The 24,770-nt window shown below is 40.1% G+C and overlaps 1 protein-coding gene across 6 annotated transcripts in view; it reads left to right on the forward strand.

The window, feature by feature from the left end:
* The window catches only part of adam22 (ADAM metallopeptidase domain 22), a 391,455-nt gene that overhangs the window by 290,162 nt on the left and 76,523 nt on the right, over positions 1-24,770 (forward strand). For all 6 annotated transcript variants that reach the window (XM_072575862.1, XM_072575864.1, XM_072575865.1 and 3 more), the window contains exons 17-22: positions 2,029-2,121; positions 3,523-3,603; positions 6,179-6,229; positions 6,322-6,385; positions 19,111-19,216; positions 21,676-21,795. In XM_072575862.1, coding sequence (XP_072431963.1) covers positions 2,029-2,121; positions 3,523-3,603; positions 6,179-6,229; positions 6,322-6,385; positions 19,111-19,216; positions 21,676-21,795 — 515 coding nt within the window. The remainder of the gene's footprint in view (positions 1-2,028; positions 2,122-3,522; positions 3,604-6,178; positions 6,230-6,321; positions 6,386-19,110; positions 19,217-21,675; positions 21,796-24,770) is intronic.

The raw sequence follows: 24,770 nt of genomic DNA on the forward strand, positions 1-24,770 counted from the left end.
TCACACTATGGCAGTCCCAGTTTATGTCTGGAAAGTTAAAATTCCCTACCATAACCACCCTATTATTCTAACAGAAAACTGAAATCTCCTTAAAAATTTGTTTCTCAATTTCCCAATGATTATTAGGAGGTCTTTAATATGATCCCAATAAGGTGGTCATCCCTTCCACCTAAATAACTTCCCTGGATGTATTTCTGGGAATATCTTCCCTCAGTACAGCTGTAACGCTATCCCTTATCAAAAACGCCACTCCCCCTCCTCTCTTGCCTCACTTTCTGTCTTTCTTATAGCATTTGTATCCTGGAACATGTAGCTGCCAGTTCTGTCTATCCCTGAGCCACGTTACTGTAATTGCAATGATATACCAGTCCCGTGTTCCTAACCATTCTCTGAGTTCATCTGCCTTCCCTGTTCTGCCTCTTGTATTGAAGTAAATGCAGTTTAATTTATCAGTCCTACTTTGTTCTCGACTTTGTTGCTGCCTGATCTGACTATTTGACTTGCTCCCTTTCCCAGTTGCACCAGTCTCAGATTGATCTCTTTCCTGACTATTTCCCTGGGTTCCATATCCCACCTTACTCATTTAAATCGTCCTGAGCAGCTCTAGCAAATCTCCCTGCCAGTATATGAGTCCCCTTCCAATTCAGATACAATTTGTCCTTCTTGTACAGGTCACTTCTACCCCAGAAGAGATTCCAATGATTCAGAAATGTGAACCCTTCTCCCATGCACTAGCTTCTCAGCCACATATTCATCTGTTCTATCTGCCTATTCTTCCCCTCACTAGTTTGTAGCACCGGGATTAATCCAGATCCCTCAAGGACCTCCTTTTTAAATTCCTGCCTAGCTTTCTATGTTATCTCTTCAGAATCTCATCCTTTTCTCCTCCTGTGTCATTGGTTCCAATGTATACAATGACATCCTGCTGATCCCTCTCCCCTTTGAGAACATTCTGAACCCTTTCTGAGATATTCTTGATCCTATCCATGTCTTCCTTTCTCTCCATTTTTGCCAATTATTCCCTTACCTGGAGGAATTGAATCATTTGTAGTATACCTCCTCTCCTAGCATGGTGGTCTTAGATGCCGAATCACTTAGTGTTAGGTTTCCCCACCATGGGTTCACTCCATGTGACACAGGTTACTGTGACTCGAGCTAATGGTAATATCAGACAAATTAGATCCATATAGAACATAGTTTTTATTTTTCTTTATGCTTACCCTGGACTTGCATTTATGAACAAATTTACAAGAAGCTGCCAATGTATTTTTAACAAAAGAACATTTTATTGTATGAAAGAAGACATAATTATATTGTGAATGAATTTATTGATACCGTGTGAAAATGCAATTTCACTGAATCGGTAATTATTAATCAGTATTCCTGGTAATAAATTCTGTATATCTTGCACAATTATAGCAAAATGCATATTTGATTTGTCAATAATCTTGATCTTATCTTTATTGTTTCACTCCTCAATTATATAGCATGGATTTGTCTATTTTAATTTTACTGTGCATTTGTTAATAAAATTGTGCGACAGAAAGCTGAGTGTATGTGTTCTTTGATAAACGTACAATCTAAGAACAGGACTATATCCCTCAGTCCTTTGATCTGTCTCCACTATTCAAAAAAGTCATGTTTGATCTGATTTTAGCCTCAGTTCTACATTCCCTGCATACCCCTGAAAATCTTTCATTCCATTCATCATGACAGAGAAAGGTTAATGAAAGTGAATGTTTGAAAAGTTTCATATTGAATCATGATAGATGCTGCTTAAAGTTACAGATTCACAGTACATTTTGTTCTGTATTGTGTGGATGGTATTTTCAAATAAAATCAAAGCACCTGGCAAAAATGACATAATTGTAGCTGCACCCATGACTTGTAAGTGATTTCTATTGGACAGCACTGGTCTATTACATTGCATAATACACTCACCCTGAACAGTAATTATTGCCGTGTATTTACTTATAATTTCTATTTAAATTGCCAATGCATAAAACAAGTTATTTTGTATCTGGACAGGAATGTAGCAAGGAGGGAGAAGACTGCTGTGTAAAGTGCACTCTTGTGAAAGGAGCCAAATGCAGCAATGGACTTTGTTGTAAAGATTGTCAGGTAAAAATTTTTATGCCGGTGATTGTGTGTTAATATGTTGGTTAAGTTGACTTTACTAGCCCGAAATTACTTATGGCAATTAGGAATGGATGATAAATGCTAGTGACTTCTATTATCTGTCTGAGTATTTAGGGTCAATGGGAAGTCTCTTGTTTACATAATTTCCTACACGTTGTGCAATCAGAACTATGCCTTACCTTAGATGCTCTGAAAAAGTATACAACTGAAGAGTCATACCAGACTCAAAGCTTTACTTTGTTTCTCTCTCCACAGATGTTGCTAAACCTACTGAATTTCTCCAGCATTCTCTGTTCATTTTGGAATTTTGCAAACAGTGCAAGTGGATTTACATCCCTTAAAGCTAAACAGATCAAGGACACCCAGCAAACACCCAGTCATAGTGGGAGAACAATCAGCTAGTATTTTATTTTATCAAAATATAAGATTCACCTTTTCGTTTTCAATAAGCCAACTTCCTATTCATAAAACATGAGAGTATACTATAAGTAAATCTGTCACACAAGTTCAATTATTATTCTAAGTTGCTTATCAGAAAGATATTTTTGTAAAAGTATTGGTTTTGAATCCTTGTTTATTTAATTGTTCAGGTGCAACTATTTGAGTGAATTTAGTACCTTTCCGATGAGCACTGTTACTGTTTGAAAGTACACGTACACACTTAGGCAGGTTATTTGAATAAAGATCTAGCCGCAATTAGATGCAGAGGTTAACACATTACAATTGTGCTTGTTTACTGCTAAAGTAAATGCACTTTTTCATAGCTTCATTATTTTTTGTAGGTAATAGAGTTAGTTTTGGTATTGAGATCTTTTCAATGTATTCATTTGGCATTCTTCATTCAAGCTACAAGTAAGCCTCAGTAAGCACTGTGCATAGACAAATCATTATTCTAACCCATTTATATTAACTGACATGTTTTGAAAAAAAAACAAGCTCACTCTGGACTAGCTGCTTTGATCTATGTTATTGATGTTCCCCACAAATGCCTTAATACATTTAATGATGTATTAAGCTCTGAAATGTTAACTCTGCTTTCTGTCCACAGATGCACCCAGACTTCTCGAGTTTCTCCAGCAATTTCTGGTTTTTGTTTCAGATTTCCAGCATCTGCAGGATTTATTTTTGGTTTAGATTTGGTGTCTTACCTGGACATGGATATACAATCAGCTGAGAAGAACATGCTTTCATGAGAAAACCTGACACAGCCCAAGCAGAAATATCTCCTGCTTTTTGACCTGCCTTCATATTTGGTCTCAAAATCTCAGGATTCTGTCCTATTTTGTCCACATTGCTAATTCAATGTTAAGTTTCTCAACATTCAAAAAATGACCAGTACTTAATTAAAATTCAGACATTAACTATTGTTTGTCCCTTTTGCAGTTTCAACGAAATGGCTTTGTGTGTCGCGAGGAAGTAAATGATTGTGATATTCATGAGACCTGCACTGGAAATTCTAGTGAGGTGATTTCTTACCGTGTATTTAATGTAAAATGTAGTTTATGGAAAATCCTTAAAATTAAAAGGAAACGGGACTTGCATTTGTCAGTAGCTTTCCCAACTCAGGATTTTGCAAAATGTTTTATAGCCATTGAGGTATCTAAAAGGTACAGTCACTGTTATAATGTAGGAAACCTGATAACCAGTTTGAGGACAGCATGTTGTAACAAACAGAAGTGTGGTAGTGAGCATCATAATCTCTTTGTGATGTTGATTGAGGGATAAATATTGACCAGGACATTGGAGATAACTCTCCTATTCTTCTTTGGGAACAGTACCAATGGGATTTGACATGTTGAATTAGGAAAGCAGACAGAGTTACAGTTTAACAGTGATCTTATTTACAGTAATGTAGCATCCAGTCATTACTGCAGTGGAGTGTCAGCCGAGGTTATTGTTCTGAAAACAACAAATGCTGGAGATCACAGGGGATCAGACAACTTCCATGGGAAGAGAGCAAGCTAACATTTGGAGTCTAGATGACTGTTCATCAGAGCTGAAGTAAAGTGTGGAGGGGACAATATTTATTTATATAGTTTAACTATAGCATTTCTATAGCATCAATGCTGTCCCCTTCACCTCTGAAGAAGTGTCATCTAAACTCGAAACATTAGCTTGCTCTCTCCCCATGGATGCTGTCTGGTCCTTTATGATCTCTAGCATTTGATGTTTTCAGTGCAGATTACAACATTTGCAGTAATTTGTTCCAAGGTTATTGTGCTCCTCATCTGGGCTGGGTTTTGAACCTACAACTTTTTACATTTTTCAAATGTTAATGTATGAATGCTTAATATATTTCTATCAACTTTGGCTTCCTGTGTGTTAATATAGCAAGAGCGGAGTTTTACACAAAAAATGTAGTTGTATAGTGATATTCAAAAGCTGTGATACACTGTGTAGATCATTGATGCTGTCTATGCAATTTTGTGTTTGTGATTGATCTACATAATACCATGAGCCAACCAAATCACTGCATTATTGTAGGAGAACTCAAATTGTTTTTAAAAAAGTGTATCAATTTTGTTTGTCTTCCTCATGTGATTCATACAGAATATTAACAAGTATAATGTGTATAAATCCAGATTGCTTGATCATATCAGCTGGAGTACTTTCAGAAAGTGACATATGCTGTAGATAAAAGGGAACCAATGAATGTGTTCTACTCACATTTCAAAATAGCATTTGAAAAGGTGGCATGTCAAAGATTATTGTGGAGAATAAAAGCTCATAGTGTAGGCAGGGTTAGCATATTGGCATGGATAAAAGATTGGCTGGTTCACATGAAGTAAAGTGTACGTGTAAATGGGCCTATTCGGCAGATTGGCAGGATATCATGAGAATTAGGCTACAGGAATTGGTGCTGGGACCTCAGCTGTTCACCATTGATAAAGCTGAGTCAGATGAAGGTCATAAGGTATGGTTGCCAAATTTGCTCATAATAGAAATAGGTAGGAAAGTGATTTGTGAAGAGGACCAAAGATGTGCAGGTCAGGTGAATTGGCCGTGCTAAATTGCCCGTAGTATTAGGTGCATTAGTCAGAGGGAAATGGGACTGGGTGGGTTATGCTTTGGAGGGTCGGTATGGACTTGTTGGGCCGAAGGGCCTGTTTCCACACTGTAGGGAATCTAATCTAATCTAATCTCAGGACAAAAGAAAGTTACAAAAATATATAAATAGTTCAAATGCCTGGGCAAAGATACGGCAAAAGATGGTAAAATATGAACTTTCCCATTTTGGCATGTGGTGAGAGATTGCAGAACTCTGAGATGCAGAAGGAACTGGGAGTCCTAATGCTTAAATCACAGAAGGTTAGTATGCAGATCCAGCAAGTAATTAAAGCTAATTAAAGTAAATAAAGCTAATGTTATCACTTATTACAAGGAGAAAGGAATGCAAACATTGACAGATTCTGCTTCATTTATAGAGAGCATTGATGAGAAAGCATCTGGCTTACATTGCACAGTATTAGTTACTTTAATTAAGGAAGGGTATAAATGCATTTTTCATAGATGCAGTGATGGTTTAGAGAAGGTTCACTTGAGTAGTACCTGGAATGGGCAGTTTGTCTCAGAGAAGATGAGCAGGCTGCACTTGTATTTGCTAGTGTTTAGAAGAGTAGGGGGGAGATTAATTTAAAGCATACAAATTATCATGGCTCTGGAGTAAATATGGAGAAGATGATTCCTCGTATGGGAGAATCTAGAACTAAGCATCACTGTTTGAATCAGGTTCATCTGGATATACCTTTTTCACTCAGGGGCTCATAGGTCTTAGAAACTCTCTTCCTGAAAAGGTAATGGAAGCAGTGACCTTGATTATTCTAAACACGAGGCAGTAGATTCTTGTTCAGCACGGTGGCATAAACTTCTCACTGTTGACAGGGAGGTGGATTTGAGGTTCCAGTCAGATCAGCCATGATCTTACTGAATAGCACAGCAGGCTTGAGAGGCTGAATGGCCTCCACCTGCTCCTAATTTGAATGTCACCTCTGGAAATATTTTGTGTCATCCCTTTAACCTCGTTCTTCTTTTTTTAAAGTGTCCACCAAATGTGCATAAAATGGATGGCTACGTCTGCGACAGTGATCAGGTACATACTGGAGTTTGACTGCTCCTTTAGTGAATCAGATTCCTCTCTCAAAGGTTATCTTCTCTGGACTTACCTCATCGCATTTCTTTCAGGGGCTTTGCTATGGTGGGCGATGTAAAACCAGAGAACGACAATGCAAATATGTGTGGGGAGAGAGTAAGTATAATGTCTGCATTGTAAGAAAAGCAAAGCCTTTCATCTTTTTGCTTATTCATTCATCCAGACTTTGCTTTTTATTTGCAGCTTTTATGCCAGTGTTTTGAATTGTACTGCATGAGTTATCAAATTGGAAAACAAATATTATTCTGTAGGCAGTCACTTTTCACCTTTTACATTGGAATTTGTCTTTTTATTTGTACATCTTTCAAAGTATTCACTGTTTATATTTATTTATGCACATTTATTATTCCATCTACTTTATAGGGCTGCCCTAGAAACACATAGGCCCACAAGGGTAACAATGGAAACAATCCTAAACCATTTTTAAAGCTTGAGACATCACTCTTTAGAATGAGGGTTTCCAAAGATTTCTTCCTCATTAATTGTGGCAAGTGGGCATCACTGACTAGACCGGCATTTATTGCCCTGGGGAAGGTGGTTTGTGAGTTGTTTTAGTGTCATTCAGTTATATAGCAAGGAAACAGATCCCTCAGTTGAACTCGTCCATGCTAACCAGTTATCCCAATTTGATCTTGACTCAATTGCCAGCACTTGGCCCATATCCCTCTAAACCCTTATTATTCATGTACCCATCCAGATGCCTTTTAAATGTTGTAATTGTACCAGTCTCCACCACTTCCTCTGGCAGTTTATTCCATACATGCGCCACCCTCTGCATGAAAAAATTGCCCCTTAGGTTCCTTTTAAATTTTTCCCCTCTCACCTTAAACCTATGCCTACTAGTTTTGGATTTCCCTACTGGGGGAAAAAGATCTTCGCTATTCATCTTATCCATGCCCCTCATAATTTCCTTGAACCATTGCAATCCGTGCAAAGTAGAGACACCCACATTGCTGTTAAGATAGGAGGATTTTTACCCAGTGACAATGAAGGAATGGCACTCCAGTTCCAAGTCAGGATAGTGTGTGGTTTGAAGAGGAACCTGAAGGTCTCAGTAATGATGTCTGTTAAGCCAAATATAACTGGTATCTCATTCCTATCATTCAAGAGACTACATCTTGTTTAAGACAAGAACCCCTTTTCAGTACATTACCAAGTGGTTTCCCTCCATCACAATAGACTTTTGATCCTTACCAAGAAAGAAGATAGTGGTGCCAGCAAAGTCCACCAGTTGGACCATACATCATGATGATAAAAGCAAAATACTGTTGGGACTGGAGACCTGAAATAAAAACAGAAAATGCTGCAGAATCTCATCAGATCTGGCAGCATTTGTGGAGATATAAAAACATAGTTAATGTTTCAAATTCGAAGTTGCTTCTTTGAAACTGAAGAAAGTTTCAAAGAAGAATCTTTGGACTCAAAGCATAAACTCTGTTTTGCTCTCCACAGATTTTGCCAGCTCTGTTGAATTTCTCCAAACACTATGAAGAGCTACGATGAGGATTCATTTTACTACATGGTGACTTGGGATATGAACTCCATTTAACTGCTTTATGCAAAAAGGTGGTATTCATGGAGATCTGAATATTTCTTCAGATCTACAGTTTGAGGAAGGCTGCTTGTACATTTGGCAGCCAGAGGAACTGAACATTTGAGAACCCTGGAAGAGAGAAACCTATGGCAAGTTTCAGCAAGGCAGGATCTACAGACCTCGGTAAAAAGCATTTCAGACCTGGTAAGAGGTGTGTAGCAGAGGGTGAGCTGGGTACTCCATGGAACTGGAACACTGGACATACCAAGACAGTTATAAACTGCATTGGATGTAAATATTCTGAGGAGTGGTCCTCAGTCAAGATTCAGCTGGCGATCAAACGAACATTGGAAGCTCCCTGAGTAAAATTGCAATCCTTGGTGGGTAAAAGTTAAGTTCGAAGTAAAGTACACAAATGGAGGATTGCTGCTATAGTGAGTTGTCACCATGAGTCATGGCAATAGGAAGGGAAGTCACTTAAAATGAGGTTGCAGACTTTTATAGTCATCAAGATGGCGGAAATGAAGTAGGGCTCCTGAGCTGGGGTTTGTCTGGTCAGAACTCTGTTCCTTTTTTTTTCTCTCTTTTCTTGTCTTTTCTCCTTTTCTTCACTTACATAGAACATAGAACATAGAAGAATACAGCGCAGTACAGGCCCTTCGGCCCTCGATGTTGCGCCGATCAAAGCCCACCTAACCTACACTAACCCACTATCCTCCATATACCTATCCAATGCCCGCTTAAATACCCATAAAGAGGGAGATTCCACTACTGCTACTGGCAGGGCATTCCATGAACTTACGACTCGCTGAGTGTAGAACCTACCCCTAACATCAGTCCTATATCTACCCCCCTTAATTTAAAGCTATGCCCCCTTGTCATAGCTGACTCCATACGTGGAAAAAGGTTCTCACTGTCAACCCTATCTAACCTCCTAATCATCTTGTACACCTCTATCAAATCACCCCTAAACCTTCTTTTCTCCAATGAAAACAACCCCAAGTGCCTCAGCCTTTCCTCATAGGATCTTCCTACCATACCAGGCAACATCCTGGTAAACTTCCTCTGCACCCGTTCCAGTGCCTCCACATCCTTCCTATAGTATGGCGACCAAAACTGCACACAATATTCCAGATGCGGCCGCACCAGAGTCTTATACAACTGCAGCATGACCTCAGGACTCCGGAACTCAATTCCTCTACCAATAAAAGCCAGTACGCCATATGCCTTCTTCACTGCACTATTTACCTGGGTGGCAACTTTCAGAGATCTGTGTACATGGACACCAAGATCCCTCTGCTCTTCCACACTACCAAGTAGTCTACCATTAGCCCAGTAATCCATCTTTTTATTACTCTTACCAAAGTGAATCACTTCACACTTAGCTACATTGAACTCCATTTGCCACCTTTCTGCCCAGCTCTACAGCTTCTCTATATCCCGCTGTAACCTGCCATATCCTTCCTCACTGTCAACAACTCCACCGACTTTCGTATCATCCGCAAACTTGCTCACCCAACCTTCTAACCCTTCCTCCAGGTCATTTATAAAAATGACGAACAGCAAAGGTCCCAAAACAAATCCTTGCGGAACACCGCTAGTGACGGCACTCCAAGATGAACCTTTACCATCAACTACTACCCTCTGTCTTCTTCCAGAGAGCCAATTCCTAATCCAAACCTCCAACTCACCCTCAATGCCATATCTCTGTATTTTCTGCAGTAGCCTACCATGGGGGACCTTATCAAACGCCTTACTAAAATCCATATATACCACATCTACCGCTTTCCCCTCATCTACCTCCTTAGTCACCTTCTCAAAGAATTCAATAAGGTTTGTGAGGCACGACCTGCCCTTCACAAAACCATGCTGACTATCCTTGATCACATTATTCCTATCCAAATGTTCATAAATCCTATCCCTTACAATTCTCTCTAAGACTTTGCCCACAACAGAAGTGAGACTCACTGGCCTATAGTTACTAGGATTATCCCTACTCCCCTTCTTGAACAAGGGAACCACGTTTGCTAGCCTCCAGTCCTCTGGCACTACTCCTGTCGACAAAGAGGACACAAAAATCAAGGCCAATGGCTCTGCAATCTCCTCCCTTGCTTCCCAGAGAATCCTAGGATAAATGCCATCAGGCCCAGGGGACTTATCTATTTTCACCCTTGCCAGAATTTCCAACACCTCTTCTCTACATATCTCAAAGCCATCCATTCTACTTATTCGTGCCCCAGTATTCATATCGACAACAATGTCCTGTTCCTGAGTGAATACTGACGAAAAGTATTCATTCAGCGCCTCCCCAATCTCTTCAGCCTCCACACGCAACTTCCCATTACTATCCTTGATTGGACCTATTCCTTCCCTAGTCATTCTTTTATTCCTAACATACCTATAGAAAGCCTTAGGGTTTTCCCTAATCCTACCCACTAAGGACCTTTCATGTCCCCTCCTTGCTGCTCTTAGCTCTCTCTTCAGGTCCTTCCGGGCTACCTTATAACTCTCAATCGCCCCTATTGAACCTTCACGCCTCATCTTTACAAAGGCCGCCCTCTTCCATTTAACAAGGGATTCCAACTCCTTATTAAACCACGGCTCCCTCACACGACCCTTTCCTCCCTGCCTGATAGGTACGTACTTATCAAGGACACTCAATAGTTGCTCCTTGAACAAGTTCCACATATCAATTACGCTCTTGCCTTGGAATCTACTTTTCCAATCCACACATCCTAAATCATGCCTCAACGCATCATAATTTCCCTGCCCCCAGCTATAACTCTTGCCCTGTAGTACACACTTATCCCTCTCCATCACTAGAGTAAAAATCACCGAATTGTGGTCACTGTCCCCAAAGTGCTCACCTACCTCTAGTTCTAATACCTGGCCTGGTTCGTTACCCAGAACCAAATCCAGTATGGCCTCACCTCTTGTTGGCTTATCTACATATTGTGTCAGGAAACTCTCCTGCACACATTGCACAAACACTGACCCATCTAACGAACTTGAGCTATAGCTTTCCCAATCAATATCAGGAAAGTTAAAGTCTCCCATAACAATCACCCTATTACTGTCACTCTTCTCCTGAATCATCTTCGCAATCCTTTCTTCAACGATTCTAGGACTATTAGGAGGCCTGTAAAAGACTCCTAACAGGGTGACCTCACCTCTCCTATTCCTAACCTCAACCCAAACTACCTCAGATGACAAATCTTCGTCCATCTTCCTTTCCACCGCTGTAATACTATCTTTGACAAGCAAAGCCACACCCCCCCCCTCTTTTACCCCCACCTCTGACCCTACTAAAACATTTAAACCCTGGAACCTGCAACAGCCAATCCTGTCCCTGATCTAGCCACGTCTCCGTAATAGCCACAACATCGAAGTCCCAGGTACCTCTTGTCCTAAGCTTGGAAGATATTGGCGGCGGTGAGTGGGCCCGACACAGACTCGTGGTGGCAGGGACTGAGCCCAGCAAGGTGTTGAGTGAGCCTTAATTTCTCGGGCTGAGCATGGGGCCTAGTTACGGAATCGACGGCTGCTACGTCGACATCTGCGAGCGAGGCCAGCCAGTGAAAGATGACACCTGAGGATCAGCAATTTGACAATTGGTTGGGTCCGGTGCTGATGGCAACAAAGCAATGGTGGAAGGGCATCACAGCGCCATCGACGAGGTGGGCCCGATTGCGAGAGGTGTGATCCTGGCATTGATGGATCCAGTGCAGGCAGCGGCGAGGACATGATGGAGGAGAATCGGCCTAGCAGTGAAAGGTGGCACCTGAAGAGTGGTGACTTAAACATTGGTTGGGTCAGGTGTAGGTGGTGGCATAGTGGTGGAGGAGAGATGTCGGTGAAGGCGTCGTTGATTATGAGCTGATTCAGGACTGATGGACTGCCTTTAAGCTATATCTTTTCTTATTCTTAAAGCTTTTCAAAATGGCGCTGGATCATGTCGACAGTGGAAAAGCCTTTTACTGTATTTTACTTTTTTTTCACTAAAATACATGTGACAATAAATTTGTTTATTCAAATAAATAATCCGTTCATTTAGACCTGTGAAAATTACAAAATCAATATTAAAGTGCTAAACAGCAATTTAGAAACCAAAGCAAATGAAGACATGGTCACCCTAATCCTACCAGACCATTAGAGAGAGATGACTGGTGGTGGTTTAACCTGAGGCCCACCATACTTCAGGCAATGGGAGAAGCTGAGAAGGAGAGTCCTTCATGGCAATCTCAACATCTGCAAGAATTGTACCATGCTGTTGGCATCACTCTGTATTGCTAAACCAGCCATCCAGCCAACTGAGCTGACCCACCCCCATAAGCTGTTGTGGTTCTGTTCGCTGAGCTGGGAATTTGTGTTGCAGACGTTTTGTCCCCTGTCTAGGTGACACCCTCAGTGCTTGGGAGCCTCCTGTGAAGTGCTTCTGTGATGTTTCCTCTGGCATTTATAGTGATTGTACCTGCCGCTTCCGGTTGTCAGTTCCAGCTGTCCGAGCTGACCGCTGCAGTGGCTGGTATATTGGGTCCAGGTCGATGTGTTTGTTGATAGAATCTGTGGATGAATGCCATGCCTCTAGGAATTCCCTGGCTTGTCCTATAATAGTAGTGTTGTCCCAGTCGAACTCATGTTGCTTGATATCTGTGTGTGTGGCTACTAAGGATAGCTGGTCGTGTCGTTTCGTGGCTAGTTGGTGTTCATGGCTCCCATTCCTAGTCGTGATGGTACAGAGAACACCGAACAGAGGTTCCACAACAAAGGTGTACAGGAAAACCACACACACAGACCAAGTCCTAAACTACGAAAGCAACCACCCCAACACACACAAAAGAAGTTACATCAGGACACTGTTCAAAAGGGCCACAACACGCTGCAGTACACCAGAACTGCAAAAAGAGGAAGAAGAACACTTATAGAATGTATTCGCCAAAAACGGATACCCCCGCAATTTCATCAACAGATGCCTAAGGGAAAGACAACGGAATGAGGACATGCCACAACCCAAAGGACTAGCCACACTACCATACATCAAGAACATTTCTGAACTGACAGCCAGACTATTGCAACCACTAGGACTCATAACAGCACACAAACCAACAGCCACTCTCAGACAACAACTCACCAGGGCGAAGGACCCGATACCCAGCATGAATAAAACCAATGTAGTGTACAAAATCCCATGCAAGGACTGCACAAGACACTACATAGGATAAACAGGAAGACAGCTAATGGTCCGCATCCATGAACACCAACTAGCCATGAAACAACACGACCAGCTATCCTTAGTAGCCACACACTCAGATGACAAGCAACATGAGTTCGACTGGGACAACACTACTATTATAGGACAAGCCAAACAGAGAACAGCCAGGGAATTCCTAGAGGCATGGCACTCATCCACAGATTCTATCAACAAACACATCGACCTGGACCCAATATTCCGACCACTGCAACGGACAGCTGGAACTGATAACCGGAAGCGGCAGGTACAAATCACTATAAATGTCGGAGGAAACATCACAGAAGCGCTTCACAGGAGGCTCCCAAGTACTGAGGATGTCACCTAGACAGGGGACGAAATATCTGCAACACAAATTCCCAGCTCAGCAAACAGAACCACAACAACGAGCACCCAAGCTACAAGTCTTCTCCCAAACTTTGAAACCCCCATAAGCAAATAAGGACCAGTAGAAGAAGAAACTTCGGAGACTGTTGAGATCACAGAAAAGGTAGGACACCCATTATTTAAACCATGATGCAGACAATGGAACTTACCCTGGTAAAGCACATGAGAAATAATGGAAATATTAGTAACACTGCAGATAGCAGGAATTGTCTACAAAAAACTGATAAAGGAATTGGATTCATCTTTCGAGCCATGAAGAGTGGGATTTATTCAGTAAAGCCTTTAAGGAAATGGAATTGGTTCTTCATTCACTTGCCCTTCACTCCTCCCTAGAACATCTTGACACCAAGAGCAGATACGTAAGAATCCTACTCATTGACAACAGTTCAGCCTTCAACACTCTTATCCCCTCGAGACTGATTACTAAACGTAGTGATCGCGGACTGAGCTCCACTCTCTGCAACTGGATCCTCAGTTTCTGACTCACAGGCCACAATCAGTGAAGATTGGAGACAATAATTCATTGTCACTACCACTCAACCCTGGAGCCCCCAAGGGTGTGTACTCAGCCCCCTCCTGTACTCACTCTATACCCATGACTGTGTCGCCAAATACCAGACTAATGCCATTTACAAGTTCGCTGATGACACCACAATAGTCGGTCGAATCTCAGATGGCGACAAAACAGACTACAGATAGGAGGTGGAAGACCTAGAAAAATGAGGCACTGAGAACAACCTCACTCCCAATGCCAGCAAAACCAAGGAACTCATTATTGATTTTCAGCGGGATGTTACTCATGCCCCACAACACACTAACAGCACAGAGGTGGAATGAGTGGAGAGTGTCAAGCTCCTGGGAGTGGTCATCCACATCAAGCTTTCTTGGACTCTTTATGTGGATGCACTGGTTACAAAAGCCCAACAACATCTCTTCTTCCTCAGGCAGCTGAGGAAATTTGGCATAATGGCGAAAACCCTCACCAACTTTTATAGGTGCGCCATCGAGAGCATTCTGTCTGGATGTATCACTACCATGTATGGATGGCACCTGTACCATTCAAGATCGGATATGGTTACAGAGACTGGTGAACTCAGCCCAGCCAATCACAAAAGCCAACCTCCTATCTATAGAATCCATCTACCAGGCCCGCTATCAAGGAAAGGCCGCCAACATTCTCAAAGTTCCATCCCACCCTGGCAATGTTTTTCTACAACTGCTACCATCGGGGCAAAGGTACAGGAGCCTGTACACATGCACCAGCCGGTTTCGTAACAGTTTCTATCCTACGGTTGTTAGAATACTGAATGGACTGACAAACTCTTAACATTCGCTGTACCTGTGTTTTTGTTTTTGCCGCTGTTTACCTATTGCTTACTTATCTGTGCTAATTAACTCTGTGATCTGCCTGTATTGCTCGCAAGACAGAGCTTTTCACTGTGCCTCGGTACACGTGACAATCAATTCAATTCAATTCAATTCAATTCTGCAGGCAATGAAATTCAATCAGTGAATCTATTAAGGAAACAGAGACAGGTAGTGAGATTCATTCAAGTAGACTATATTAAAAGTATGAGTCCTCCAATTTACTCAGACATGTGGGAAAAGCCTTTCGCACAGCAGTAAACAGTCGCAGCATTGTTATGTTGCAGAATTAAAAGCTCTTAAGGTAAGAAAAATAAATATTCATGTAGGAGGATATTGGCAGCAGAAATAATATTGCTAGAAAGGTTTAATTTCAGAGATGGATTAAATAAATGCAGAATTGAACATCTTGAAGGATGCAATTGTTTGCATACATAATTGATCCTAAACTAGATAGAATCAGAAGATATACAAGTTAGTACACTTTCATTTTCTATTGAAACCATGGACGATAACATTATAGCCCATCAAGACATAAAAGAATATTTTTTAAAAAACAAATAATTTCTAAAAGATTGGTAAGGATGGAAAAATTAGTGTACAAGAGAAAGCCGAAAATATAAAACTGATAGGAAAAGTTTTTGATATTTTTTAAAAAGTAGAGTTAATAAAGTAAGTGTAGGTCCTATCGAAAATGAATCTGGGGAATTAGTAATGGACAATAAGATGTGGCAGATGAATTGAAAAGATATTTTGCATCAGTCTTCACTAAAAAGGATACAAGTAAATTGGTTCTGTATAGCAGCATATCAAGAAAACAAACAAACATTGGAATTTGACTCTATCCAAACAAACTAAAGACACCACTTACTTGAACCAAACTATATTTACATTCATTTGTGGCACTAGGAGGATCCAAAAACTGAACTCATCCCCAGTTAACTTCAGCAGGAAGACCTAAGACAATAGTCTTCCCCCACTGTGCCCTGTCAGCAGCTGCCCCAAGCTTTAGTGCAAGTAACATCTCAGAAATAACAATAAATTAGGAATTGAAAGGCAGTGAGGAACTCAAAAAATTTATAATTTCTGGAGAACTAGTTCTAAGTGAATTGTTGAAACTGCAAGTTGACAGGTTGCCAGATCCTGATGTATTTCACCTGAAGAGGTCTTAAAAGAAGTAGCCAGTGAAATAGTTTGATGTGTTGGAATTAATTTTCCAAAACTCATTGGATTCAGGGAAGGTTCCTTTAGATGAAAAAATAGCTAATTTAACTCCTTTATTCCAACAGGGAAGTCGCAAAAAGCAGGAAACTACAGGCCAGTCAGCTTAACATCTGCCATAAGGGAAATGGTGGAATCTATTAAAGATTGTTATAACAGGATCCTTGGATGATTTAAGACCATAAAATGTAGGAGTTGAAGTCGGCCATTTTGCCTATGAAATCTGTTCCACCATTCAGAAAGATCGTGGCTGACTTGATAACCCTCAACTCCATTTTCCTGTCTTTTCCCAATAACCCTTTGATTTCCTTACTGATTAAAATTCTGTCTCTCTCAGCCTTGAATATATTTAATGACCCAGCCTCAGCAGCCATCTGTGTTAAATAAAAATCACTAACCTCGCAAAAGAAATTACTGGGGGATCAGCCATGATCTTATTGAAAGGTGGAGCAGGCTTGAAGGGATAAGTGACCTATTCTTGTTCCTCGTTTGTACGTTTATATATAAGAAACAACAAATAAAAGCCTTGAAAAAGCAAGATATTCTGGGGGAATTCAGCATCGAAGGACATCCATAGTTAATTTCATTGATAATTTCGACAAATTAATTACAAAACATGTGACTAAACTCAGAATTCATGAGAAACAATTGTTGTTCTTAATGCTGAGTCTTTGTTAGATTTATTACAGATAAAGAAAGATTTGGTCTTAGAGAAGGCCATACATATGGTGAGCGAAGCAGAAATCTAAAAGCAACACAGATCAAACTTAAGAGGAGAATATCGATCATATCACAGGAGATGAGTAGAATCCATTCAGTTCTAAAGAAACAGAAACATGTGCATCTGCATGTTGAGGTATATATTGAGAATGTAATGAATGCAATGTCATTGAAGCCACTACTAAGATGGGATGACACAGCCAGAACATGTTCAAGAAGATATCTTCTGGTCTAGTGATCTAGGCAACTGTCAAGAAGAAGCAGCTTGGTTCAGAAATCCAGGATGTTGCCAAAAAATAAAAAAAACTTTGCTCCAGATGTTTCAACAAGTCAACACCCTCCAAGAAGGAAGCAAATGAAATTCATGGTCTTCCATTTATTACACTGGAGGAATTCCCTGCTTCAGCTGGAAATGCATGCTCTGTGAAAGAAACCCTGGAATTAAAGCGTCCTCCACTTCTAATGGATTTACAGACCTCAAACTATCAAGAGCAGAATCAAAGTCAACAGACTTCAATCCATCTGGGGAGAATTGTGAAATCTTCAGATAGCCTGAATTTGTACAGTTTGAAACTTAGGGAGAAAATACTTGGAGAGATGTTGTATAGCAATGTCTAAACAGGTTAATGTTTGGGAGTGCATTAAGCACCACTCAAATAACATGACATGGACTTGGGAGATCAACTTTGGATTTTGAAAGAGTAGGACACTCATGCCAATATGATCAGTCTCCTTTTTAAATCTGCAAATAAAGGCCCTCTAACGTAAGTGGGATCCTCTCTGCTCATTTTTCTTGGTGTCTGAGCAGGGGAGCAGTGATGCAGGCTAAACGTTTCTTGAGGAAAACCATGGGAGGGAAAAAAAGGATCATACGAGGAAGTCTTTCTTTGACTCACTTTCTGCTTATCTGTTTCCTTTTCATTTCACTCCAACATTTCAAACTGCTCATCTTCTCTATGCCTGTATCACTTTGTCTAATTAATTCCCCTGCCTGCACACCCTCTTTTTGTTATTTTCATATGCTTCTTGTCTTAAGGGAGTAAATGATAGAGCTCTCAGGGACAAGAATAAGCCAAAAATGTTAAAATGAAGATAGTGATTTTAAACAAGGTGATGGAAGTGAGCACCACGGCAAGTGTTGAAAACATCTTGTATGTGCTACTGTTAGCTGCAGAATCAGATTAGGTTATCGATCAGTACCTTCAAAGAGAATGTTAAATTAATAGTTTCCTCTTGATTAAAATATTGCTAAGTTATGTGAACACATGATATACAACTTCTTGCTTTGTTGGAAGTTGACTGTTATGATATTGGACAATGCTGCCATCTTCTGGTATATTCCAGCTTCACCTCTGAGGACACCTGTGCAGATTTGTCATCAGTAGTCATTGCAGTTGTCTTCTTTCTTCAGCTATCTTCTCTTTCATCTTAACCTAACCTTGAATATATCTTAAGTCCAGATCCTACTGGATCACTTCAGCTATTAAATAATTGTGGTACATTTTATAATGTGTACTTCTGTGCGACAAAGATGTGCCATTTTGGACATTTTGACATGTTTCCTAGTGTTGTCTGGGACAAATATGGTACTTCCTGTTTTATAGCCCAGTGATGAGCACCCACACCACTGAAGACTGTGTACACTGGCACTGTGCCACAAAACTAACCTGGCTCAAATTGTGGCACAGAGCCCCTGCTGCATCCTCCTGAAGCATCAGAGAGGCGCTACTTTGAAATTTGAGTATTTCAGTTAGTCTCTTCAACCCTTTGGTGTCCAGACCATGGTTAATGTTAAACTCCTGTGTGGTTCCCTTTCCTACTAATCATGGAGTAAGTAATCCTGTTCTGTTCAGATATGCTTCTACTAACCATATGTCAGATTCCATTAAAGACACTTGACGTGGGAATTCCTGGAATTGGAATTGTCCATCCTTGCCTCACAAAAATGGCCATGTTTGGGGTGGATGGTTATAAGACTTCTAATAACCAATTATGACATTTTTAATGTTAGGCCAAGTGTATTGGAATAGTTGAAGATTTACATATTTTAATTTGACTGTTGTTGACACATTAATTATTAATTTCTGATTTTGTTATACAGTATTCCCTTTTATATATTTTATTTGAGCTTAAATGGATCTTCAGCAACATCAGTAATTCTATAATTGTTCATCTCTTTCTTTTCATGATGTCAATTTCTTTGTGTTTTTGGAATGCTTCATGGCTTTAGGAATGCCTTTTCCAACTTTGTTTCTTACGTTGTTGAAATAGGTTTTACTTATCATTTATGTCAAAATTATTCCCACTTGCTAAAAGTGATAATAAGTCCAAACATTTGTTTATTAGAAGCAAGAGCTGCAGACAAATTATGTTATGAAAAGCTTAACATTGAAGGGACAGAGAAAGGAAATTGTGGCAAAAACAAAGACACCTGGATCCAATGCAATAAACAGTAAGTAAACTTTTTATCTACATTTCAAGTGCAATAATATTTTAATTGAAATTTTGTGTGATCAGACCAAATTGTTTCAAAACAATTCAAAATATAATAAATTACTTTGGAAGTGAAATGGTTGTTGCAATTTTGACAAAAATAAATCCTTTAATTGTTATGGAAATGGACTGGTGCAAATTCCAATAATGAGACTAATGAGTTAAAGTCAGAGCAAGTTTATTACATTTTGAGGTAAACTTCGTGATTTATAGTCTAATAAGGGTTCTAATATATTCATCCTGCATTATGACTAGATAGTGGACAGATTATGACTTCACTTCTTGTACCTTTGAGCTTTGGGCTATTCATCCCTGCATTTCTCTTCCATAATTATCTTTCATCTTGTTAACCTTGTCTCTAGATCTCTCCACTGTTCACATTTGATTTGGAGGCCATCTTGTATCCCAGCTCTTATCCAATTAAACCCTCACTCCCCCTAGTCATCTTCTACCAATGATTCAGCATTCTTCTCTTGATCAATCAGGATCAAGAAAATGGCTGTTGCTAACCTTTACTTAATAATGAAATACTTTGTGTTTATTACTATTTCTAAAGGGTTTTATATCCTACAGTCTCTTATCTTGTAGAGTGAGTAATGTAAATCACATTCTTGTCTTTACTTTATGCACAGTTCTCAGATAGCTTTAAGGTCTCAGCTTTCTGCTGAATGAAGCACTTTGAAAACTTGATAATTTTCCCATGGTCCTACTAGCCTCAGCATTTTTCAGAAGAATCCACACATGCCTACCATCAGCTACCAAGACCTCCCCCCCTCAACACAGACACATAAAACTTGCCTAATCTTCTGGCCTATCACTAACCTTTATAGCTCATTATACATCTCTTTTAATTTTATCCCATCCTTAACTTTATTAGTTTGCCACAGATGAAAGATTCGTATTATAGAGCTTTTCCTTCTCAATGAACTATATCTTAGTTCTGAAATATCCCATTAAATGTCTACTGCAATGTCCTTACCTTCAAATTGATTTTCCATTCCCCATTAGCCAACTCTGTCTTCATTCCATTGTTATTGCTTTTACTTCAATTGAAGGTGCCAATTTCTGACCAGATGTTTTCACTCACACACTAAATATTAAATTCTATCACATTATGATCAATTTTACACAGAAGATTCTTTATGTAAAGTCATTAATTAATTATGTCATTATACACTGCCAATTTTATTTGTCTATCCAAATCTCTATTACCTCTATCCAAACTGGTTCTACATTTTGATCCTCTGAAACAAGATATTGTACCAATCTCATTCTTTATTAACAGAGCTATCCCACCTTCTTTCTCTTTCTTCCCAGACTTCTGTGATATTGAAACACTTCAATTTTCTGATCTCAGAAGTGTTCACTTTTGTAACCGCGTCTCAGTAATACTTATCATTAACTTTTATTTCTATCATTATAATCTTAAATCAAGTTTTCTAGTTTACCTGACCCAACTCATTCCTCGTATCAACTTAATTGGTATCATTTAGGTTTAATGATCTAGCTCCAAACTCAAGTATTTCCTAATAGAACTCAATGTAAACTTTTATAGTATGGCCACTCTTACCCAAACAACTGCCTACTGTGATAGCATTATCTCATTACACATAATCGTCAAAAATAATCTCTTCCATGGTTGGTTCCATGACTTACTGTTCCAGGAAACAGTCTGAAATGCATTTTATATGCTGGACTTTATGCTCCCTGTCTTTTTAGCTAAAAATAAGCAGTTCACCGAGGGAGTATGGCAGCCATGCTGCCACTTAACATTTCATTGGCTGAGGCAGGATTTCCACTTCTCAGGGAATGAAAGTCCTATTTCAGAGGGCTGCTTGCCTATCAGATGGCTGGCAATACCATGGTTTTAGCAGCACCAGGCAGAAGTAGTGATCACTGCTAGGACTACAAGCAGTTCCCAATGGAGATCAACACTGAAGCCAAACGCCAAGGTAATTGGAGGGAAGGGAATTTCATCAGACTCAAACCAGCAAGCAGTACAACCATGTCTTTGTAAAGATGCTTAGATTAAAGACATTTAACCTCTGTACCATTCATTTTCTGTTTTGTTTCAAATGCTTCTTGTGTTGTTACATTTTCACATTGGTGTCATAGTGATGCAATTTTATATTTTGCTCCAATTTGCAGTCTGGTATTGTATTTTGTAAAAGGAAAAATTTTGAAGTTCACAACACCTCTTTACTGAAGTTATGGAAATAAATTTCTCCACTCAGTAGCTTAACTAATTTGAATTTTAAGGCTATTTATTTAGTTCAGGTGTCACACTGGTGTGTAAAACATGCAAAATGTACAACTTGAAATTGAGAAATGTAATGATTAGATTGCATGTGTGAAAACTTAATATGGAAACTTAATCTTCCTTTAACATGGACCTGACTATACTTATGATTTAATCAGAGACGTACTTTGTGGCTATCTGCTGTGCGATGACACCTCTGGTGTGCCAAGAATCGGAGAACTCTCAGGTGATGTGACTGTCTCTACCTTCTTACAGAAGCACAGGCATATCAACTGCAGGTAAGTCACTATATTTCTAATGCACAAGTGACAACATAACAGTTAGAGAAGATTCCTTCTGTAGTTATGTCTTATCTGGTATTAATGACAATAAACAATAGACAATAGGTGCAGGAGTAGGCCATTCTGCTCTTCGAGTCTGCACCACCATTCATTATGATCATGGCTGATCATCCTCAATCAGTATCCTGTTCCTGCCTTATCTCCATAACCCTTGATTCCACTATCCTTGAGAGTTCTATCCAAGTCTTTCTTAAATGAATATAGAGTCTGGGCCTCCACTGCCTACTGGGGCAGAGCATTCCACACACCCACCACTCTCTGGGTGAAGAAGTTTCTCCTCATCTGTATCCTAAATGGCCGACCCCTTATTCTTAAGCTGTGCCCTCTGGTTCGGGACTCACCCATCAGCAGAAACATGTTTATGCCTCCAGAGTGTCCAATCCTTGAAAAATCTTATACGTCTCGATCAGATCCCCTCTCAGTCTTCTAAACTCAAGAGTATACAAGCCCAGTCGCTCCAATCTTTCAGCATAAGATAGTCCCGCCATTCCAGGAATTGACCTCATGAACCTATGCTGCACTCCCTCAATAGCCAGAATGTCTTTCCTCAAATTTGGAGAGCAGAACTGCACACAGTATTCCAGGTGCAGTCTCACCAGGGCCCTGTACAACTGCAGAAGAACCTCTTTGCCTCAATCCATCTTGTTCTGAAGGCCAGCATGCTATTGGCCTTCTTCACTACCTGCTGTACCTGCATGCTTGCCTTCATTGACTGATGTACAAGAACACCCAGATCTCTTTGTACTGCCCATTTACCTAACTTGACTCCATTTAGGTAGTAATCTGCCTTCCTGTTCTTGCCACCAAAGTGGATAACCATACATTTATCAACATTAAACTGCATCTGCCATGCATCTGTCCACTCACCTAACCTGTCCAGGTCACCCTGTAATCTCCTAACATCCTCCTCACATTTCACCCTGCCACCCAGCTTTGTATCATCAGCAAATTTGCTAATGTTACTATTAATATCATCTTCTATATCATTAATATATTGTAAAAAGCTGCGGTCCCAGCACTGATCCCTGCGGTACTCCACTGGTCACTGCCTGCCATTCCGAAAGGGAGCCGTTTATCACTCCTCTTTGTTTCCTGTCAGCCAACCAATTTTCAATCCAAGTCAGTACTTTGCCCCCAATACCATGCGCCCTAAATTTACTCACTAACCTCCTATGTGGGACTTTATCAAAGGCTTTCTGAAAGTCCAGGTACACTACATCCACTGGATCTCCCTTGTCCATCTTCAGAGTTACATCCTCAAAAAAATCCAGAAGATTAGTCAAACATGATTTCCCCTTCATAAATCTATGCTGACTCAGACCTATCCTGTTACTGCTATCCAGATGTGTTGTAATTTCATCCTTTATAATTGACTCCAGCATCTTTCCCACTACTGAAGTCAGACTAACTGATCTATAATTTCCTGCTTTTTCTCTCGCTCCTTTCTTAAAAAGTGGTACAACATTAGCCACCCTCCAATCCGCAGGAACTGATCCTGAATCTATTGAACTCTGGAAAATAATCAGCAATGCATCCACGATTTCTAGATCTGAATTTACAGGAATAAATTAATCTTTGATAACTATGGTGAAAATTATCCATCAGGAAAAGAAATTCTAAAAAATTTCACTGTAATTTTTCCCCTCAAGTAGATCATAGGTGCAGCAAGGCCTCATACACTGATGCAATTGGCAAATTAGCCATTTTGAGAAACTCTACTAAATGAATAAGTTTTTGTTCTCTGGAGTTCAGGTCTTATTGAAATGTAAAGGGTTTGTAAATGTAAAGGATCATTTCTTGTTCCCCCTCAGCCAGGATTTTGAAAGTGGAGTCTTGACACATAAACCACATGAGATCCTCCCATATGGTCCCTGCCCACCAACTTGTCTCCTGTAAGGGCGAAACCCCAGTCAAGATAAAGACTCAAGAGGCAAGCACATGGCAGTCTTTATTCCTACTCAAGCAGTTACCAGATTGTGCAGGGAGAGGGCCAAAGACTCTGTCCCCCCAAGTTTGGCTTCAACGTGACAACTCAATTCTTCTCTTAATTATTGGCTCAGATCAGAAAAGAGATCAATGAGGCACTGTTTTTTAGAGTGAAATACAATTATTTTTTACATTTTGTGTTACAAAAGTCACATACAGTGTGGTCACTGTGTCCTTTCTCATATTCTATATATCCAATCCTGTGAAAAACCTAATCAATGTTGGACAATCCTATGTTTCCATGATCTCATGGTGTTTAACACACACTGTGATCACTAGGCCTTGGGATCTTGCTAAGCATCCTATTAATTTGCATTCCAAAGTTAATTGGCTGTACTCCTTCGGACATGTCCTCGTCTTGCTAATCTCTTAGAACTGCTTGAATTCTGTTGATCGTTGTGTTCATTTGCTATCTCTATCAAATTCTGTCACCCCTCCTACATCTTCTCACTGTCCTAATTTTCTGTAAAAAATACAAAAGACAGTTGATTCTCATTAACTGCTGTAAGTTTCATAATATTATTCTTGATGATAAAGTTAATTCAATCCACATTTCACAGTAGGTTAGTGAGGCATCAGGCAGAGCAATTTTAGGCCTACTAAAGTCCTTAAATAGACAATCAGTGGCCACTTATTGGCCTCATTCCATCTTAATCACTATGTAAAGCAGGGAAAAATGGAACAGCGGCATATAGTCTGGCAGATTTCACTACACAGAGTGCTATCGAGTAGCAAATGGGCTGTACCTGCTTTTGAGGGGCCCCTTTTCACATGGGAGGCACCCCCACATGATTGCACAGCCCTTAAAACCTCCCCTACAGACCCCATCATCCTCTCTCACTGGGGTCTTCCAAAATCCTAGGCTTACATTTAAAGCTGGGCTCCGTCAGTCTTTTCTTGGACGGTTAGGGGAATCTGTCTGCGGT

This window comes from Chiloscyllium punctatum, chromosome 8, assembly GCF_047496795.1.
Source record: "Chiloscyllium punctatum isolate Juve2018m chromosome 8, sChiPun1.3, whole genome shotgun sequence".
NCBI lineage: Eukaryota > Metazoa > Chordata > Chondrichthyes > Orectolobiformes > Hemiscylliidae > Chiloscyllium > Chiloscyllium punctatum.